This window comes from Ahaetulla prasina, chromosome 1 (assembly GCF_028640845.1).
Source record: "Ahaetulla prasina isolate Xishuangbanna chromosome 1, ASM2864084v1, whole genome shotgun sequence".
Taxonomy (NCBI): domain Eukaryota; kingdom Metazoa; phylum Chordata; class Lepidosauria; order Squamata; family Colubridae; genus Ahaetulla; species Ahaetulla prasina.
This window is the reverse complement of record NC_080539.1, coordinates 266,771,474-266,793,810: the sequence shown is the minus strand read 5'-3', so window position 1 is coordinate 266,793,810 and position 22,337 is coordinate 266,771,474. Positions and strand designations below refer to the sequence as shown.

Sequence of the window (22,337 nt, the reverse complement as noted above, 5' to 3'; positions counted from 1 at the left end):
GCGGAGGGAGGGGTGCCTCGTCGTTAGCCAATGGGAGGCGGTCTTATTCGGGGCGGCGCAGCCCTGAGAGAGTCTGTGAGAGGATCCGCCTGGCTTGCTGGTGTTTCGGGCGTGAGGAGACGCGGAGGCCGGACCAGGTGAGAGAGTGAAGGAGACTGCAGGAAGAAGAGTCGGGGCAGGACTGTGTTGGCGGCGGCCTTTATTTTTTTCTTTGCTAAAGCGGCAGGTAGTCAGGCTGGCCGGCTGGAGGAGGAGGAGGGGAAGACGATAACGACGACGACCGGTGGGAGGGAGGGAGGGAAGGAGGCCGGCCGCTCATCCCCACCCCCGTCCGTGTGCCAGAGCCGGCTAGTAAATGGTGGAGCGGGGTGGAGGCAGTCCGGTCCTACACTGGGCACCATTTTAAAGGAGCGGCCGTAGCGTGGGGTCCATTCCGGACCGTAGAAGCGGAGAAGACGGGAAGTCTGACTCTCGCCCAGGTTGCCACATGCGGGTGGGAGGAGAGAGGCTTGGTTTCCACTTCTTGGGGCGGTCCCTTATCCTTTGCTCTATGCTTCCTGTTCTACAGTTTCTCGGCCATGTGTTTGGTGCTTTTTTGCTCAGCTGGGTAGGCCACCTGGTTTTAAATACTGTGGTCGAAGATTTATGCGGAAAAATGCAAGCCCGGGAATTGCCTTTAAATTAATAATGCCTTCTACATGTGACAAATTTTTCCCCCTTGAAAAATATACGCCAGTTTCCGCCGCCCCCCCCCGACATAGGTCCTTTAATATTTAATCTGAGATGATTTTCCTCCCGTGTTTTTTTTTTTCTTTTTCCTTCCTCCGATCTTGAAAACACACACTCGCCTTGTTTCCTGTGGATTTATAGTTCTGAGCTCTAACGGAAGCCATAATTTTCTACAGTAGTTTAACGTCATGATGTGAGTCTTCGGTAAAAGCTGCACATTTTGTAAGCCCGGCTAATTTGCTCCTATTTGCTTCAAGTTTGAAAGGAACCAGTGAAAAAAAATGTAAGAAGTTCGCTCAAGATGATAAAATGGCATAAAAGTAATTAGCTAAAATTAAATTCATCTGAGGAAAAATCTTGGATAAAATTAAATGTGTAATGTAAAAAATAATTTTATTGAATGTCATACAAACTGAAATTCTCTAATGCAGAAATAACTGATTATAACTTTGATACTTTATTTTCTTTGACATGTTGAGTTACATTCCTAGGAACATCAACTTCCCATTAATACCTTTATATCTTCTGTTCCTGTTTTGTGATATGCTTGCAGTGCTGTACAAATAGTCCATGTTTAGTTATTATAATTGGACCAGCAATGAAGTTTTAAGCCAACCCTTCAGTAAGTGAATCCTCAACTGTGCTTATGATTTTTCTTCAGTTTTCCTTTATAGATCTGTGAGGGCCATAAATGCAAGGATTGGTCATAAAATTATTTTTTCATCACCATCATAATCATGAACATAAGCTGAACAAGAACTCCTGTATAACATTTCTTTGCCTTGTTTTTGGAAGCGTAGTAATGTAAATTTAATGTGCACTTGATCATATCTATTTTTATTCAAAATGAAAGCTCCATACAATTTTAAGGGAATACAAGTAGTCCTTGACTTACAGAAGTTCATTTAGTGACAGTTCAAAGTTACAACGGCACTGAAAAAAATGATGTATGATCATTTTTCACACTTACAACCATTGCAGCATCCCCATGGTCACTTGATCAAAATTCACAGGCTTGGCAATTGACTCATATTTATGACAGTTGCAGTGTCCCAGGGTGATGTCATCTTTTGGCAACATTCTGACAAGCAGAGTCAATGGGGAAACGTGATTCACTTAACCGTGTTACTAACTTAATATGTGCAGTAATTCACTTAAGTGTGGCAAGACTTAAAATGAGGCAAAACTTATTTAAATGTTTCATTTAGCAACAAATTTTGGCTCAATTATTGTAAATCGAAGACTATCTGTATATGTATAATGCATAATTGAACTATGGAATACAGTACCACAAGATATGATGACCTTAAAAAAGTCTTGGAAAAAAATATGGCAAATAGGACTCTTTGTCTTGAAAACATATTACCTCCCAGCTACGAGTAGCATGCATCCAATACTAACATCAGGAAAACAGTGGTAAGAGAAGGGTACATCTTACCCTCCTGCTTATGAGCATCCCAGAATCTTCTAGTTGGACACTGTAAGCAGTAAACCAAAATAATGGCATAAAATATCAAATCTTGATATTGAGGTGTAATTCTACCAAATATTTCATTGTACTGCCACACTTCCAAAACATAGACACTTGCTAGCTGAAATTCCGAATACCAACTCAAATAGATGGTATAAATGCATATGATAAGCCGTAAAAATATATACAATAATGAAATAAGTTTTTAGGATACCATAACACTAGATTAATTTTGCTGTATTTAAAATTATTTTAAACTTTTTTTTTTGAGAGAGAAAAGTTTTTATTTTCCATAATAATTCCAACAATTTGACCAGTGTACAGTGCAATCATTTGTCAAACAATTAGTCATCTCTTAAATTGTACTCAATCGGGCCTGCCCAGCTGCCCCTCCCTTCCTTAATCCTTTCTACCCTTCTCTACCTTCTTCTACTTTCCGCATCCTTCCTCCTCCTCCCCACTTCTCACTCCCACCCTTTCTAACCCTCTCACTTCCCCTTCTTCTCCTCCTATCCCTTCTTCCCCCTCCCTTCTTTCCTACCTACCTACCTACCTACTTTCTTCCTTCTCTCTACTCCTCTCTCCCTACCCTTTCCCTTCTGGAGTGGTTGCTGAGCAGCCCCAACTTTACACCATTCCAACTTATTTAATTATTCAATTATTCCTGTACATTGGCAATCAATCAGTTTGTAATCTTTCCCCTTTCCCCTTCCATCTCCCCCCCCCCCAGACTTCCCAGAACAGAATACAGGGTATAATGTCTAACAAACATCATCTAAAATAAAACATAAAACATAATCCTCAATCACTTTCCACCTTCACACTATCAATTCCCTTCTTTCTTAAACATACTAATACAAAACAAATCCTAACTTCACTAAAAAAACAATTGGTATTTTTTAATCTGATACTTATTTTGAATATAATCAATCCACTTTCTCCATTCCAAAATACTTTTTTCTTGTGCATAGTCTTTCAAGTACGCAGAAATTTTTGCCATTTCTTCTAGATTTGATACTTTACTTGTCCATTCTCCAATTGTAGATAAATCTTCTTCCTTCCAATATTGTGCAATCAATAGTCTCACCACAGTTATTAAGTTCAAAATCAATTTAGTCTATTTTAAACTTAATCGGACTTCCATCATAGTAAACGTAAAGAGTATTGTGCTTTTGTAAGAAGAGGAGAAATATTTCTTATGCAGTGTTGGCAAATCTTTTCAGCACCAAGTGCCGAAACAGGAGCAGGGGAGCGCCGGAAACTGGAAGAGCAGTTCCTTGGTGCGCATGTACGTGCAGGGAAGCTAAGTTTCCGGTTTCCAGTGTGCGCTCTGGGAAGCTAAGCTTCCGGTTTCCAGTGTGCACATACCGGGTCACTTGTTCTTCCGGTTTCTGGCATCATGCGCGCATGAAAGCCAGCTGGCCAGTATGCATGGACATGCCGGAACTCAGAAGAGCAGCTGGCAACGACTGGCGTGCCTGGAGAGATGGCTCTGCGTTCCACTTCTGGCACATATGACATAGGTTTGCCGTCATGGGGCTATACAGTAGTGTCAATCACCTTCCGAATGGTATCTGCCAGTACAATAGTGTAGGTTCCTTCTCTAAAGTTGCTTAGGAGTGTGAGTCCTTAGATAAGATTTTGGTGGCAGACAAACAGACCAAATGGAAGTCAGCGTAACTTTTCAGTGCAGTCTTTGTAGACAAGCTGAAAGAAAATGTCATGATATCTGCTCTGAGATAAAATGATTAATTTTGAGGTTAGCACTTCAGCAATAGTTGAATGTTTTCTGACTTTAAAATGGTCACATGACCATTAAAAGCCTTAGTTCAAGTAATCCGCTGGCTTAAAACCCCAGTCCTAAAGCCTAAAAATAATTGTGAAATGAGCCAGGATCTGTTGTGAACTGGAAGAATTTTGTAATGGATGGCTAATGGAGTTCAATACTGTAAAAAATTATAGTACTTATGTACATAAAGTGAAACTTGGCTCTTTGCAAAGAATGATGTAGCTACAGTGAAAAAAGATTTAAGATATTTAGTTTATAATTGTTAATAGAACGTTAGAAAGATTCCTGAATGTTAAAAGATTAAATATTAATATGGTTATTTTATTTACATTTCATACTTCCTAATCAATCATCTTCCTCGGGGATCCTGTAATAATTGAATATGAATACTATTTCATAATACTTCATAATTTTATATTTAAACATTTTATAATAAGATAGTATTTCAGTAGCTTTCAGTAAAGTGCTATTTGGGATAAGGTTGCATTAGTTTTATTTTAATTAAAATGTAATTCTGAGCTACATTTTATAATCCAATTCTGATTACATTTTCAGACATGGGTTTTTTAATGTTTATGATCAATAATATATTCTGGCATCCAGTTTTGGATTCTTTTTGTTGTTCTAAATAATTCATATTTTTATTTATTTATTCCTCATGTTTAATTAAAAATAGATGTTCATATTAAAATAGGGAATATAAAAATATTGTGCTGAGCCATAATATAGTTTGGTTGGTTTGTAATATACAATAATAATAAAATCTCCTTTTGTACATAGGCATGTTCCTTAACATCGTTTCTGAGTAGATTCACAATACTAAAAAAAGTTAACTCTTTAAGCTAAACTCAACTGCTAATAACTTCAGTACAGAAATAATAATAATAATAATAATATTTTTATTTATAGACCGCCCTTCTCCCGAAGGACTGATTTAGCACTGACTTTTTCCAGGATTTTTTTTTTGTGAGGGCTTCCTAATATAGTCTACAATCCTGGTATTTCTTGGGAGAATCTTATCCAAATATTGGTCTAGCTTAACATTGTCTATCTGTTGTCTAGCTGGGTCATAATATTAATTAACGTTGGCTTGGTAGAGCCAGGTTTTTCAAGTCCTCTGAGTTTTGATACTATGATTTCATAGTTGGACCCTACATATTCTTCCTATTCAGTGGAAATTCTTTGCATGAAAGTGAGCGGTCTAGGTGATTTTTGTCCATTCCCCTAATCCTTTCTGAAGGAATATTATAGACATTTGAAAGTTTGTATTAGGCTACATGCTTGGAAAAATTGATGAAAATAATTTCTGATTGACATTCTCTGCTCCAAGAAGATCTCTGCTACTGAAAATGGATTTCATTGATAATGCATAATCTTTTTATTTGATTATTTTGCATATTTTATAAACTATATGCATTGTGTTACAGGTGGATAAAAGATCTTACAGATGGCAGAAAACAGGTAAGCTCTTGAACATCTGTTTCAAAAACTCATGTATAAGGAAACGGTTTTCTTATGAAAAATGTTTGAAAATGTAATGAAATATGATTAGATATTGATTGTCAAAGGATTTTTAGTGTAGTTCAGTATTGTTTTTATAGCTTGTCTGCTGCTGAATCTTTTTAGTGGTATCGTTTTTCACTTAGATTATTCTGCTCATGTATTGGGGACGTGCTGAAGCACTTGTTTAATTGTAGTATGCATTAGAATAGTACTGTCTCATACTTAATACATGACTTCGACTATACTTGCCAAGAAGATGGGCCACAACTATTTTTAGACCATTTACTGCTGTCTTGTTACCTTCCAATCGCTGAGTGGTATTTAATTTCTTTTAATAGGAGAATTACAAAGAATGTTGATTTTTTTTATATCATACACTTTGCTAAACTTTTCAAGGATAAAATTCATTGTAGCAGATCAATTTCTGGAGATTTAAAGCATCATCTGCTCTCAGTTGATGTGATAAAGTCCTGAGTTTAATTAATATGTTTATGTAAATATTGGCTGTTAGCGATAAAGTCCCTTTATTAGCTATTATGGCTGGCCATATCTATTTGAGAAAAATTTTCATCCTGGCCTATTTGAAATTCTTTCCTAATAAATTGTGGGTGTTCAATTTCAGAATCGCTGGGAAGCAATAGGTTATCTTATTTTACTTTTGCCTTGGGACTAAGTTTACATTGAAATAGCCTTGATTATACTGACCAGCATATTGGGATTATTTGTATTTATAGTATTTACTAGGTATCATTCAAGGATTGAGGGGGAGATTTCAATTCAACATTTATAATTGTCTTCCAAAACATTTCAAATTTTTTTATTTATGAAGCTATTGGGACATACTATCTGGGAATTTGAAATGAAGCTAAGCTTCTTATTTGGGTCACTAGAGGCTAAGGAAGTGCTAATCCAAGGCATAAATTCAGTAATAGTCTGAAGAACTAATGAACTGAAGCTTAATCGAGACAAGATGAGAGTTCTGTTAGACTCAATGTTGAAAATGCTTTTCAACAAGTTCAGATCCAACTGTACATATCTTAAAAGAAAACTTCAAATGTAGATTCTTAATTGCATCCATATTTGTTTGTTTGTATCCCACCTTTATAACTCAAGGCAATTAACATATCCAACACACCTTCCTCCTCCTAATTTCCCCATAAAAACTCTGTGAGGAGGGTTGGCATGAGACTGAGTGACTGGTCCAAATTTACCCAGTTTTCATGACTGAAGATGGGACTTGAACGCACAGTTTGTTGCTTTCTAACCTGATGCCTTAACCATTAATCAGTCAATTAGTCATTGGTGTGCCAGGTTTCTCTTGGAGAAAGAGAGTTAGCCATGTTTATAATAGTTTTTCAGCTTCTTTTGTTATATTTGATATTGCTTAAAGTCCTATAGTGATGATTTTTATAATATCCTTGTTTTGGTTCTGCCTTGCCAATCTAGAAAGAGCTTTAATATAACAGTACTCTGTTTCTTTGAGCCCAATTCAAATAGCTTAATATTTGGAAATTATAATTGCTTGATACTGAAGTATTTAAAGAAATGCTTTCTATAATTCCAGCTTGCCTTTACTGTAAGGTTATTTGATGATGTTTATCTTTAGCTTCTAGCCCAATAGAGTTGAAAATTATAACACTAAGGGAGAGGAATGTCCTTTCCTTGGGAGTGTGACCGCCAATAATTACTATATTTTAGCAGTCTTTTTAACTGTAGCATTTTGAAACATGTTTTTCCAAAGTGTTTTCTAAATATGCTTTATATTTTGTAGTTTTGTGAATATATTTGGGCATTCAAACTTCTAATCACAGATAGAAAGCAAATCTTGTTGCTGTAGGAAAATAGTCATAAGATTACTTGTTTATATTTTCTAGTAATGGTCTGTTTACTCTATTCATTGGATTTGTGCCAGCTGTTAAATTGCATAATTTAAATATTTGCCTACTTTTAAAATTAGAAATAATGATATATTACCGGTGGAAGCTTATTTTGTCAAACTTTAAAAATGTAAATTTTTGGTTTAATCTCTCTACGCTATGTTCCCAGTTTTAATGTTCCTTCTGCACTTATTATTGGCACATAAAATTAAATGTCTGGTATAGTCTATTACTGTCTCAGGGAAATCAAGCATATACATGATTTTTTTATAGTTTAAAGGTTAATAACTTTATTTGGATTTTATCTGTTGTTATTTGTCTCAAATATTTTTCGCAGTAGGGCAGAAGATGCTGCCTCAGATTCTGTGGAAAGTGCTAAAGGCACAGGTGATAAAAAAGGTAAATGGCTCAGACTTATTTCAAACAATGGAAAGAAAGGGAATAACTATTTGGTTACCAGAAGTTATATTAATCCAAATTCTGATGCAGGGAGGAATTATATAATTAGTATGTGCCTATACTAATTTTCTGAATTTGCCACATTCTCATAGTCATCTGTAGTGGGATAAATCATGTTTGCAGAGAGGTGGTATGAAGGGACTTCTGGAAGGAGGAGGTTGGAGACACAATAAGTGTATATTTTATTGCTTCTTGGGAGAAATCCTTTGTTATTTAAAATTTAAAAATTAATATTTGTGAAGTTTGCAGATGTAAAAGGATACAGCTATGGTTTAGAAGCATAGAACAAAGCTATAAGAAAATTTTCAGAAGAAATTACAAGAGAATAACTAGATCTCCAGGTTTTCTTAAAAGCAGGACTTATTTTATTTGTATTCCAATATTATGTTAACTAAGGCCTTAAACATTCATTAAAAGTTTATAATTTAGGTAATGTACTGCTTTTACAGAAAAGTTAGCAGACCAAGTAATGCAGAACCCACAAGTCTTGGCAGCTTTACAAGATCGACTTGATAATGCACCTCACACTCCTTCCAGCTATATCGAAACGTAAGTATGAAAAACTTCTCAGACCTGAAAAGGGGGTCCAGATTCTCTTAATATAGCAATGAAAACCTAAGACTAAGGAAAGCAGATTCTCCAGTTTTTAAATAATATGACCAGATATATATATGCACACTATTCTTAATGTATTTCTAGGTTACAATTCCATATATTCTAAGTTTGATTTCTTATTGCTGCAATTTGTCCCTTTTACTGACATTAACTGTGTTAAACATTGCTATTGAGTATATTGAATACTGAAATACTCTTTGTTGCAAATTAGCTAGAATTCTGAAATGCATTCCTACTCTTTTATAAATTAAATTATCTAAAATTGTTTTAATGTTGGAAGAGACAGGTCACATATATTAATTTTTTTGAAACTCCTGTAGAATGTTTTGATAGTTGAATAGATTTATTTTCCTTTGGTCCTTCCCAAAGAAGCATAACTGAGAAATTTAGAACAATGCCTTGTATTTTTAAGAGCCAGAAGAGGTACTTAAGTTTACAAGATGACATAAATCTCTAGAGAAATGTTGGATTTTTATTTTAATTTCTGTTTCAGTGTATTTTTTCACATTTGGCAACAAAATGTATGTTTCCTTTAGGTATTTCTGCAGTAATTACCTCTGAATTTTAAATGTAAAGCAAATTGTTTATATTTGATGAAAATGTTTTTAAATGAATTATTTTTATTACCAGCTTACCAAAAGCAGTAAAAAGAAGAATTGATGCCTTGAAACAGCTTCAGGTGAAATGTGCACATATAGAAGCTAAATTTTATGAAGAAGTTCATGATTTAGAGAGAAAATATGCAGCTCTTTATCAACCGCTTTTTGATAAGGTAACGAATCAGTTGAACTGATAAATTTGCTTGTAAGCCTCTAAATTAAAAATACTGGTGAGGGAAAAAACTAGACATTGCTAAACAAATTTTTGCCCTTCCAATTTTAATTATGTGTTCAAGGGCATATCACTTATATAACTCAAGGCTGTATCTTCTGAAATACAGAAACAAATGTTCGATTGTTTGCCATGCATTTGTCATTGGCATTCTGTTACCATATAATGGGTATGTATGAATCTTCTGGACCTTGTGAATTACAGCATTATTCAACTAATACATAATAATAGTCCTCAGTTCTTTAATTTGTCTTTTAAAGAAAAAATACAGCATAGTTTTAGGTTTAGATACATTAATGTAGCTATAAATAAAAAAGTAACCAGTAACAGTGTTTAATAGTGTTACCTTCTTAATAATTTTTTGTGGTACTTTAAAAACCACAATTCGTTCAAAACAGAATAACAGAGTTGGAAGGGACCTTAGAGGTCTTCTAGTCTAATCCCCTGCTTAGGCAGGAAACCCTACCAAAGTACTGCTTATTTTGTTTAAAATAGATTGGGACTATAAGGGTATAGTAAAACATTTTGTGTGTTAAGTAGTTGATCTTTTTACTACTTCATAGAAGTATTTAAGATGTTTTGTGGCTAAAACATTTTAGTATCATTTCTGAATTTGGAATTGACTTTTTGCAGCCTCATTTCCAACTTTGTTCCAATATTGGAACAGACAATCTGAATTTTCCAGAATTGGTAAAACTGTAAAACATGAGTTTTACTGCTTCCAAGAATGATAGAATACAGATATTCTTCATCTTAAAAAAGAGTCATTTAATAACAGCCCAAATTTATAATGGCATTGAAAAAAACTGATGTATGACTGGTTCCTACACTTACAACCACTGCAGTATCCCTGCAATCACATGATCAAAATTCAGGCTCTTGGATACCAGCATGTATCTAAAATTGTTGCAGTTTCCAGGGGTTATGTAATCACCATTTGTGACCTTCTCAGCGGCTTCCAACAAATAGTCAATGGGAAAGCTGGATACACTTAACCAAATGAATAGCTTAATAACCATGGCAAAAAGGTCATAAAAACAGGTGTGACACTCTTCATGATTGCATCATTTAGGAACAGATGTTCCAGTCCCAATTGTAGTCACAAATCAAGGATTACCTGTAGCCTGTTTTAAAATTGGATCAATTCTGGTAAGATTATAGCAGGGGGTCAGAATGTTTCAACCTTGAAATGTTTTCAAACCCATTAAAACGTAGTTGAGAGATCATTGTTTTCAGATTTCTGCAGTATTCTTAGGCTCTGTTGAATAATGTATCTACAATTTGTGTAACTTGTGCAGAGAAGGGACTTCATCATTGGTAATGCTGAACCTACTGAAGCAGAGGCAGAATGGCATAGTGAAAATGAAGATGAAGAGAAGCTAGCTGTAAGTGGAAATAAATAAACTAAAATATTTTGAGGTAGTCAAGATAACTTTTCTATTGAATAATCCAATTAATTTGTGTTACAGGGCATATTAGAAGCTTATATCAGCTTTCATGGTAGTGTTTTTTGAGGGATTTCTATTTCTGTAATTTCAGAATTACAACTCTTTTGTTCAAGAAGTTTGTTAACAAATGTTTTAAATTTAGTTTTATTACAATATAGTACCATTTGCACTGTTCGTAACCTGTTGTGACAGCCTTTTCTGCTAATGGGTTCCATTCCAGTGCTACAATAAAACCTGATATGAGAATAAACAGGTTATTTTGCCTGCTTGTCATCTCTGTTGCGGGTTACATCAAGTAATTTCATCTTGTTATCTGTCCTTTGCGTATAAATCATAGTAATTTGATTTTAAGTAATATTTCCCTACATTTTTTCCAAATCAACATGGCTAAGTTCACCCATCACATTAAATCATCAGTTTATGGCTTAATGCATGATACATGGATACATCTCACATGTTGGTTAAAAAGAAGGGCAAGATTTGTTTGTAGCATTTACATGACCACCTAATTCAAGTTATGCAACTCTGGAGGGTGTATAATAAACAAAATAACAAAGTAACCAACTGATAAAAAGGATAAAATTCCAGCATCTAAAAGTAATTTTTTTTGCAACCAATTATCTACTGATTCAGAATACTGTCAAATCCTTTTCTCTCACAATGTTGCTTTCTGTTCTTCTCCAAATGTTTATGCTGCTACTCACTTCAGGCATGTTTCTTAACCAGTAGCAATATCATCTTCAATGCAACACTTTTTGACATAATATTTTTCTTATTTGCTTAATAATTCCCTTTATCCTTTGCTTCACTCAGATGTCTAAATGGTTAGTTGCAATAAAATGGGTGACCAAAATGACCCATATTTGTTTTAACTGGTTAGTACATTATGCTCCTCATATATGGTTTATTTCCCACTCCCAGTCACTCAGCATGGTAGGAAAGGATTAAGTCTGCCTCTTCTAGTTAGAAGACAAGACTTGGGGAAATTTTTGCTTTTTGAGGGATACTGTTTCCACCTTTGAATATATTTTGAGGGTGACAAACCATGCAAGATAGGTACTGTTAAAGATCTTAAGTGCAGGATTGGAGAAACAGGCAGATTGGTATGGTGATCCCAAACATGTATAGGAACTAAAAGAGGAGTGGGAAGAACTTGACAAACCATAGCTCTTGAGTCTAAAGTCAAAGTAAAGTAATATGTGTTTTCTAGCAACAATAGCCTAATTTAGCCTTTTCTACCAGCTGATTGTAGGGGAAAAAGAGAAACATGCTGATAAGAAAAGTAGCAGGGGTTCCTGATATTTGGGAAGAACAGCCCAGTAATCAGTAGAGGCTATCTCTTCGCCTGTAGCAAAATTGCAGAGATGTGTAGGTCAAAATTTAGACAGCACCAGAAGTAGTAGCTCACCCTGGAGACTCCTTCCTTTCTAACTATGAAGCCAGATAGCAGCCTGATCATTTTTATTTGTGTGAGCTCCAAAACATAAGTAGACCTCCTACCTTCTCCTTACACCAGCATGATGTTGGGAAAGTAGAACACCACCTAAAATGGCTTCTATCAGAATGTGGGAACCCTAAAAAAGCTTGAGGATTCCATCCATGAAAGTTCTAGGATGTCTCATTCCTATTTGTGTTCATCTGCTTTGAAATTCCAGAATCCATTCCCAGGAGAGGGAAAAAGATAAAAAAGAAGGGGCCTAATCAATATGGAAGGGCAAAACACAAGGCACGGGGAACCATCTCAGAGAGGACCTCCATCCAACCTCCCAAAGCCTCCGTATTGCTAAGCAAGGAGATGAAACTCATACTCAGACAAATAGACAGGGACAACAACCAAAGGATACCCCTTAAAGTCACTCAACTTGGGGATGGAGAGAGTATGCCGATAGATCATAGAGAAGAACAGATTTCAGAGAAACCAAGAGAGATCATATCTGAACACCAAAGACTATTTAATGCTATAGAGCCGTGATGGCGAACCTATGGCACACATGCCACAGGTGGCACACGTAGGCCTCTCTGTCGGCACGCGAGCCCTTGCCCCAGCTAAGCTATATATATACATCCAACAGGAACAGGAAGGGCCTCACAGGAGCAGTTAGAGGTAAATCCTAGAGAGGCAGGAAATGCATCACTGAACAATGGAGATGCATGCTAGAGAGGAATAAAGCTGCATACAAGTGGGGGGTGATAGCACCACCCCCGGCCCCCCCATTTTTGGTCCCAGGAAGCTTCAGGGTGGCCTGCTAGATCCAAAACAGGGTGCGGGGGGGGTTGCACGCACATGCGTGGAGCTCGTAGGGGTTGTGCGCATGAGCGAGTGATAGTGGCATGCGCTCATTGTATTATGGTTGTGGGCACACACGCTGTTGTGCACACGCTTTCGGCATGCAGGGACAAAAGGTTAGCAATCACTAACGTTTTTCTGTCAAGTGCATCATTTGTGTCCAGAGTAGCACCACATGATAATTCCAAATGCTGTTCTTAATAAACACTTATTTCTATTTAAATGTGATATGAAATATGAGACAGTTTTTAGAAATAGGGGAATGAACAGAGCTGCCGTTTCTGTATATTTTCAAATTGCTGAATGTACTAATCTTACAAACCAATAAGCATGAATTTTCTTAAGTGTGATATTAAAAGAAAATTATGTTATTTTTTTCTTAAATCTGTTTCCTTCCCTTATTAAATGTGAAGGACTAAATAAGCTATTTTTCTTTTCTAATTTAAAATATTTTGGAAGAGCTTCTGCATAAAATTTTCATGCTTGTATAAATACTCTTCTGTATCTTCTAGGGAGACCTGAAAAATAAAGTAGTAATAGAAGAAAAAGAAGCAGGAGCAACTGAAGAGACAAATCCTAAAGGAATCCCAGATTTTTGGTTCACAATATTTAGAAATGTAGATATGCTGAGTGAATTAGTACAGGTAACAAATTCAGTGGCTATTTTGATTAAGGTGTACATGATGGATTACTAAATGGATATTATCTGGAAATTGCCACATTTTTTATCTTCTTAAGCATTTTTCTTGGGTTCACTTGTTTGGAAATGTCATTTGTCAGTGGCTGAAATTCAGGTGGGCGTGGAGCTTGAGATCCTTCTCTTCCTGCCTCTGGACAGTGGAGCAGTGTGGAGGTGAGGGAAGGGGATTTTGAGCTCTGCCTGCTTGAATTTCAGCAGCTGAGATGTATGGAGCTTGGGGTCCTTCTCTCTCTACCTCTGCAGGAGTTCTGCGGAGTCAAGGAGAGAAGGATTTCAAGTTCTGCTCCTGCTTGGATATCGGCTGCAGACCTGGATCAGCAAGGAGCTCTTTTCAGCCAGCCCTCAGAGATGAGATGATGTTCTCTTGGCAAGCAGTAGTAGTTTGCAGCCTTGTCTGCTGACTTCCCTATTGACTTTCTGGAGAGGCCAGCAGAGAAGATTGCAAATAGCAATAGTACTTAGACTTATGTACCACTTCATAGTGCTTTACAGCCCTCTCTAAGCGGTTTACAAAGTCAGCATATTGCCCCCAACAATCTGGGTCCTCATTTTACCAACCTCAGAAAGCTGAGTCAACCTTGAGCTTGGTGAGATTTGAGCTGCCAAATTGCTGGCAGCCGGTGATCAGCAGAAGTAGCCTGCAGTAGTGCATTCTAACCACTGAGGCTCATGACGATCATGATCACATGACAGGTAGCTGTTAAGTGTGAACAGGTTGCTGAGCAAACAGATCGTGATCATGTGACCAGGGGTATGTGTGCAGTATTTTGTGACAGTTGGGAATGCTTTAAAGGGCATAAAGCACTATTTCCAAGGACACTGTAACTTTGAATAGTCATTAAGCAACCAGTCATTAAGTGAGGACTGCCTGTAACATTTTGTGTCTTGTATGCTGAGCCTACCTATTACATTTTTCCTAAGAATAGGAAGTGCCTTCATTTCAGTCTGCTTTTAATGGCGAATGAGAATGAACACTGCAGAGTTTTGAAAATACTTCAACGTTTTCCTCAGTATTCAAAAAACTCTTCAAGTTTATTTACATTTGGTGACAATTTTACAGTGATCATTCCCTTTTATAAACTTGGGAGAAGGAAAATAAAATGCTCAATATTGTACTTCTGCACATTATCAATTATAATTATATGAAGTAGGCTTGTAAAATTTTTAGTAAATGCCCTGGCAGATATACCTCCCCAAATATAAGCACTGCTTATACAGTATAAATTACTTTTTATTAATACTTTCTGGGGTCAATTTTTTTAATTTGATGCCATCTCTGACTAGTCTGTCATATTTAGTCTCAGCATTTGGGTAAGGATACATCATCTAAAGTACATATGAATTATGTGGTAGAATTTACCTACTGTTTTGCTGACAGTATGGCTAAAATCATCTGTTTGTGACATTCACCCAGTACTTTTGTATAGAACATTTTATTTCAAATATTTCATCATCATAGAGGCAGTTCTAAGCGTTTTGGAAGTGCTCTGAACCAAAAACAGCTTTCATGTTCAGAACACTTCCAAAGCATTTAGCAATTGAAGTGTTTAGAATATAGAATAGCTTAGGTCAAAACATTTCGTTAATGTCTATTTACTATGTGAGTGTTGGTAACCGTCAAATTCTTCAGCCGTTTGCATTTTATTTAGAAAGAGTTTAAGAGTTAAGGAAAAATCAAAACTGAACATTTGCATAGATGTACAGTTGCAAGAAAAAGTATGTGAACCCCTTGGGATTACGTGGAGTTTTGCATGAATTGGTCATAAAATGTGCTCTGAACGTCATCTAAGTCACAACAATAGAAGAACACAGTCTGGTGAACATAATACTACACAAACATTAGATGTTGCCATGGTTTAATTGCACATAACATGTAAACATTCACAGTGCAAGGAGGAAAAAGTATGTGAGACCCTAGCCTAATGACTTCTCCCAGAGCTAATTGGAGCCAGGAGTGAGCCAACCTTGACTCCAATCAGTGTGATGATATTGGATGTGTTGCTGACAGCTGTCCTGCCCTTTAAAAACACACACCTGTTTTGCGTTTACTGGTTTCAAGAAGCACTGTGATGTGAACCATGCCTCGCAGAAAAGAGCTCTCAGAAGACCTACGATCAAGAATTGTTGACTTGCACGAAGCTGGAAAGAGTTACAAAAGTATCTCCAAAAGCCTTGATGTTCATGTGTCCACGGTAAGACAGACTGTCTACAAATGGAGAAAGTTTAGCACTGTTGCTACTCTCCCTAGGCGTGGTCGTCCTGTAAAAATGACTGCAAGAGCACAGTGCAGAATGCTGCATGAGGTAAAGAAGAATCCTAGAATGTCAGCTAAAGACCTACAGAAATGTCTGGCACATGCCAACATTTTTGTTGACACATCTACAATAAGGAAAATAAACAAGAATGGAGTACATGGGAGGACACCACGGAGAAAGCCATTGCTGTCCAAAAAGAATATTGCAGCACGTTTGAAGTTTGCAAAAGAGCACCTGGATGTTCCACAGCACTACTGGCAAAATATACTGTGGACAGATGAAACCAAAATTGAGTTGTTTGGGAAGAACACACAACACTATGTGTGGAGAAAAAAAGGCACAGCACACCAACATCAAAATCTCATCCCCACTGTAAAACATTGCGGAGGGAGCATCATGGTTTGGGGCTGCTTTGCTGCCTCAGGGCCTGGACAGATTGTTGTCATTGATGGGAAAATGAATTCCAGAGTTTATCAAGGCATTTTGCAGGAAAACGTACGACCATTTGTCTGCCAACTGAAGCTCTGCAGAGGATGGGTGATGCAATAGGACAATGACCCAAAGCATACAAGTAAGTCAACAAAACAATGGCTTCAAAGCACAGAATACGCCTTCTGGAATGGCCCAGTCAGAGTCCTGACCTCAACCTGATTGAAAGGCTGTGGCATGACCATAAGAGAGCGATTCACACCAGACATCCCAAGAATATTGCTACACTGAAACAGTTTTGTGAAGAGGAGTGGTCCAAAATTACTCCAGATCGTTGTGCAGGTCTGATCTGCAACTACAGGAAACGTTTGGTTGAGGTTATTGCTGCCAAAGGAGATTCAACCAGTTATTAAGTCCAAAGGTTCACATACTTTTTCCTCCCTGCACTGTGAATGTTTACATGTTATGTGCAATTAAACCATGGCAACATCTAATGTTTGTGTAGTATTATGTTCACCAGACTGTGTTCTTCTATTGTTGTGACTTAGATGACGTTCAGAGCACATTTTATGACCAATTCATGCAAAACTCCACGTAATCCCAAGGGGTTCACATACTTTTTCTTGCAACTGTAATTTGTTATTCTATTGAAATGTAACCCATTTATTTCATTTTAGATTTTCCATTCATTTTTAGGAATATGATGAACCTATTCTAAAACACCTGCAAGACATTAAAGTGAAATTTTCTGAGCCAGGACAACCTATGGTTAGTACCAATTAACTTTAAATATTAATATAAATTGGGAGTTAATTATTTTATATGGGAGCTTTCAGGTTTTATCTTATTATATTAGGTTTTCACATAGAAAATATGAGTTTCTCAGCCATATTTTCAAAGATCTATATTGGCACAATTCTTAGGTAGTAGTATAATGCACAGTAACACCACCTACTGCTAATGTTATTTAATGAAGACCATCCTAAAAACCCATAACCTAGCATTTAAACTTCTTTTACCTGTATCCTCATAAACAGATATTCCCTGTGTTACTTGCTCTAGCTAAACACCTCAACAATGATGTAGACATATTAAATATTCTGTATACAATACCTATGCTGAAATAAATATTTTGTAATTAATCTTGTTTTGGAACAAGAAAATTACTGTGTAGTCATGCTAACTAAACTTCACAGCATTTTGCATTACAAAAAATTAGAAGTAGTAAAGATATTAAATAATTAAAAATTAAAAACATCAGGTATCTATTGAAATGTACTTAAGGTCTTTTTATTAATGTAGCCTTTATTGGTAGAAACAGTTGATAGTTGGCTGGTTCATTATTGATTGCTTAGAAGAATAACCTGCCCATGTATATATTGTAATTCGCTATTTTATAAATGTTTGACATTAATCTTTCTAGTATTTTTATTTTTTTATTTATTCTATTTATGCATCTCCCCTCAAAAATCTCTGGGTAAATAAAAACAGATAATTTCATTAAAACAAACAGATCAAAAAATAAAACTGCATCGACACTCAACAGAAACACAGCATCACTAGACAGATACACTCATGCCAGAGCCCCTGACCCCATTGCCATTTGGATGAAGTGCCAGATCTTCATAGCCTTGCAAAAGGCCAACAGAGCAAGGAACTGAGCATATTTCAATAGGGAGTCAATTCCATAAGGCAGGCACCATAACAGAGAAGGCATGCTTCTGGGAATTCATCAGTTGTTTAACTAGTAGTAGCATGCCCACTCTGCCACGTCTGCTAGAGCAGACATACCACCAGGAAGAGGTGGTCCCATATGCAACCTGGTACCATGCCATCTAGCACTTTAAAGTTCACAGTCAGAAGCTTTTTGGGAGGCCGTGATAGCAGTGATGTTGCATGGGCATACTGTGTCCAAAACTGCATATGCCGCTATGTTCTGGATCAACTAAAGCTTCCAAATGCTCTTCAAGGACAGCCCCACATGGAGTGCATATCAGTAGTCAAATGATTAAGGCATGTGTGACCATGAGCAGTGCTGCCCAGTCCAAGAATGGGTGTAACTGGTGCACAAGATGCATTTTTGTGAAAGTTGTCCTGGCTTAGGTTACCTGCTTCTCAGCAGGCCAAACTATATGTATTAGGGTGATATCTCTATTACATCAGTTTGACCTCATAAACTATGTGCAACTTCAAAGTTTTCCAGAACCATTAAGGGACCACACAAGGAAAAATAAAGTGAAAGCAGGGAAAAGGGTCTTCATATAATCAGTCCTAAGAAGAAGAAAACAGGTGGCTATAGATGAAGGATTTTCTCAAGAAATTCTGGAATGAAGAAACAAGTGGTTAAAATTAGATTCCTTTCCATTAGAATCTTGTCTTGCACCAGCATTGCAGTTTACAGTTTTTGTTGAATAGAAAAGCAGAATAAACACCTGAACTGCAAGGTGTACTTGGTTCAAACAGGGAGCATTTTTTCTCCTTTCACATTTTTAAGTCCCACAAAGGTAGATGAATATTATTACAATGTAATACGGTTGAGGAATTAGCAATGGAAGTAATCATGACTTGTTTTATTACATTTGTTCAGTTGCAGTTACTAGATAATAAAATCATAGGGCTTTGCAAATTTTTTAGGAGGAATGTTTCAGTATAGTAGGTAGCAAGATCAAGTATCTCTTCTCAAAATACTAAACCTTTTTTCAGGTGTGTGTGTGTGTGTGTGTGTGTGTGTGTATAAGGATCCGACGTGTGTATCTGCAGTTATGTTCATGCAGAGACAGGTTTTTTTGTCATAGCTACACAAAGGACAGTGCATCAGGAGAAACAACTAGGACATGTTCTGACATGTGTATCTGCAGTTATGTTCATGCAGAGACAGTTCATTTTTGTCATAGCTACACAAAGGACAGTGCATCAGGAGAAACAACTAGGACATGTTCTAAAAATTCCATGTGAATTATAATGCTTTAGCAGTTCAAAAACTGATTTTTGATAATAGATATTGCCTGTTCCAAAGATCTGTTTGGAAGGTTTGCACATCCCTTATAAAATTTTCATATGTGTTTGTATTTTTGCCTATGTGAATTATGCCATTTTGGAGTAACTTGATAATCTTCTGTTCCTATTCATCTACCATGCTGCGGATTGTCAATTCAAACATTCCCTTGAACTCAAAATTTATTGTTTTCTTTACTATCTGCCAGAAAATTGTGATCTTTGGAACAATAATGAACTTCTTTTAGTCTTTTACATTAGAGTTTCACTTCGAACCCAATGACTACTTTACTAATTCAATTCTGACAAAAACCTACAAGATGAAATCAGAACCAGATAAGACGGATCCATTTTCATTCGAGGGTCCTGAAATTGTTGATTGTGAGGGGTAAGGAAACGTTTTAAATAACTTTTTAGATTTTAATCATATTGTTTCATAATGTGGTCACAATATAAAATAGGGCAAATTATTCTGCCAGACAGAAAGAAATAGAAAAGGAAAGGATAATAGTTATTGCTAATAAGGTTGGGTATGCAAGCATTTTGGAATGAATTTACATCAATCAGTTCTAATAGGATAGCTCTTAAGACATAGAAACATAGAATTAAAAAAGAATAGTTTTTATTCTCAGTCTGTTTCTACAACATATGGTCCAGACTTTAAATCCAATGAAGAGTACTATTATATTCCCACCTCATTCCCCTATAATTTCTCCTTCAGTGTTTCTTCATAGGATTTCTGGTTCCCTGATCAGGATTTGTTGTGTTTGTCTGATTTTTTTCTTTAAATACTTCTCAAAATACATTGTCTAAAACTGGACAATATTTAAGGGGTAACAAATTAAAATGGAATAGTTTATGATTTGGCAATTCTCGTTTAATGCAGCTAAAATACATTTTTATTTATATATTGCACAGATATATACACCAACCAATTACAAGAATCAACATTTGTGACTAAGTTATGCTGTTGACATATAGTCTTAGGATCTTTTTCGCAGTGCCATACCATAACAAGCCTCCTCCATCCTATTCCTGTGCATTTGATTTTTGTTTCGAAAGCGGAAAATTGCATTTATTATTGATTCTTTCATGCTATTTAACAAGCCCAGGGGTGTCAAACTCAAGGTCCGTTGGCTGCATCCGGCTCATGAGGCCATTCTGCTCTACCCAATGTGAAGAGCAAAGATTGGGCTAGCATGGCTTTGGCCTGGTCTACCCAGTGCAAAGAAGAAAGATCAGGCCAGTGTAGCTTCGGCCCGGTCTACCCAGTGGAAAGAGGAAAGATCGGGCCAGTGAGGCTTCAGCCCAGTCTACTCAATGCGAAGAGGAAAAATCAGGCCAGCGTAGCTTCGGCCCAGTCTACCCAATGCATAGAGGAAACATGCCAGCAGTTTGGGGAGTGGCGTCAAGCTGGCCATGCCCACCCAGTCGTAGTCTCCCTCCCCGAGGTCAACAACAGCCCTGATGCGGCCCTCAATGAAATTGAGTTTGACACCCCTGATCTAGCCTATCAAGATCATTTTGAATATCTTATAGGTTTTTAGCTGTCTTATTCAATTTTGGGTCATTGGCAAAATTGATAAGTGTTCACTACATCTGTTCATCCAAGTTAATAATATAAATAGTGAAAAATATAGGACTCTCGACTGATCCTTATGGCACCCCACTCAATATGTTTCTCCAATTCGATGAAAAATCATTGGTGAATACTCCATAACTTTGGTGCCAGTTATGTATCCAGTTATTTGTCATGCTCACAATTAATTTGCTAATCAGTATGTCATAGGATACTTTGAGATTGTCAAAAGTCAACCTATATTTTAGAATTCCACAATCTATTGAATTATCGCATCAAAAAAGAATGATGAAACAATTCAGATATTTGTTTTTAACACATTCATGCTGTTTTTTAGTAATTATCACATCATTTTCAAGGTGCTTACCCACTGATCTTTTTATGACGTGTCCTAAGAACTCCCAGGTATTAAGGTCAGACTGACAAATCGATAGTCCCCTGGTTCCTCCATTTTGCCTTAAAAAAAAAGGAATGCCTATCTCTAATCATATGGCATTTCTTTAATTTGTCAGGATTTCTCAGAGATGATATGTAAGCATTAATGTCAAGGAATCAGTTCTTTCATCAGCAGTTCAGTTGGTCCTGGGTATTTAAAGATAAATAGATACTTTCCAAATATGTTTTTATCAGTAGCAAATTTCAGTCCTCTCCCTTCATCTTCCTCTTTACAGTCTCTTGATAGAAAACATATTTCTGTTGCAGAAAATGAGTCAAAATAGGAGTTAAATAATTCTGTCTCTTCCTGTTAACATGTTGTGATCTTTATTGAGTGTTGATACATTGATTCTTTTTTTATTTTGAACATATCTGAAATAGTTGGTTTTTTAATAACCCTACCTCATACTGTGCTTTTTTTGCGCAGTTACATTGGCTGATTTTGTTCTCAGTTTTTTGCCCCTCATTTTAGTCATTATTCCTTGCTGAACCTTTTGAAAAAATTGTACCCTTAACTACCAAATACTAATCATGTACGTCATCCTGCCAGGTTTCCCTTATAGCCATTAGATATATTTGCCCTCCCATAGTAGGTTTTCAGACTCACTTTATTTACTTTTTATATTGTAAATAATAATAGCTATACATTGTTATACACAGTGGTCATTAACTTTATGACCCAATCTCTGTTATTTGAGCAATTTAATAGGCTTCATTAAAGTAAGACTCCTACCTTCCCTATATGTTAGACAAGTCTTTATTTGAGTTCGTGTTTTAAAGATTTTGTTTTCAGCCCCTAACAAGTTTCACTTTAAAAGCTCTCCTGATCAAATTCTCTATTCTTTGGCTGAAGATGGTTTTATCAGTCCTTCTGAGGTACAGCCCATCTTGTGTCAACAGTCTGGTATTTCCTTTTCCAATATTTTTCTATGGAAT

At 36.5% G+C, this 22,337-nt stretch overlaps 1 protein-coding gene and 1 non-coding gene across 8 annotated transcripts in view; both read left to right on the top strand.

Moving 5' to 3' along the window:
* The window catches only part of NAP1L4 (nucleosome assembly protein 1 like 4), a 41,742-nt gene continuing 19,405 nt past the window's right edge, over positions 1-22,337 (top strand). For 2 of the 7 annotated variants that reach the window (XM_058158143.1, XM_058158192.1), the window contains exons 1-9: positions 1-137; positions 5,417-5,450; positions 7,707-7,768; positions 8,278-8,377; positions 9,074-9,215; positions 10,573-10,659; positions 13,522-13,653; positions 17,090-17,161; positions 19,636-19,775. In XM_058158143.1, the coding sequence (XP_058014126.1) occupies positions 5,437-5,450; positions 7,707-7,768; positions 8,278-8,377; positions 9,074-9,215; positions 10,573-10,659; positions 13,522-13,653; positions 17,090-17,161; positions 19,636-19,775 (749 nt within the window). In that variant the 5' untranslated portion in view covers positions 1-137; positions 5,417-5,436. Of the gene's footprint in view, positions 138-870; positions 1,013-1,282; positions 1,352-5,416; positions 5,451-7,706; positions 7,769-8,277; positions 8,378-9,073; positions 9,216-10,572; positions 10,660-13,521; positions 13,654-17,089; positions 17,162-19,635; positions 19,776-22,337 lie in introns of those variants that run through there. The other 5 variants (XM_058158159.1, XM_058158175.1, XM_058158153.1 and 2 more) reach the window with 5 other exon arrangements.
* Positions 10,887-11,016, top strand: LOC131189397 (small nucleolar RNA SNORA54). Its single transcript, XR_009153011.1, has one exon. It is a non-coding gene; the product is annotated as a small nucleolar RNA SNORA54 (small nucleolar RNA).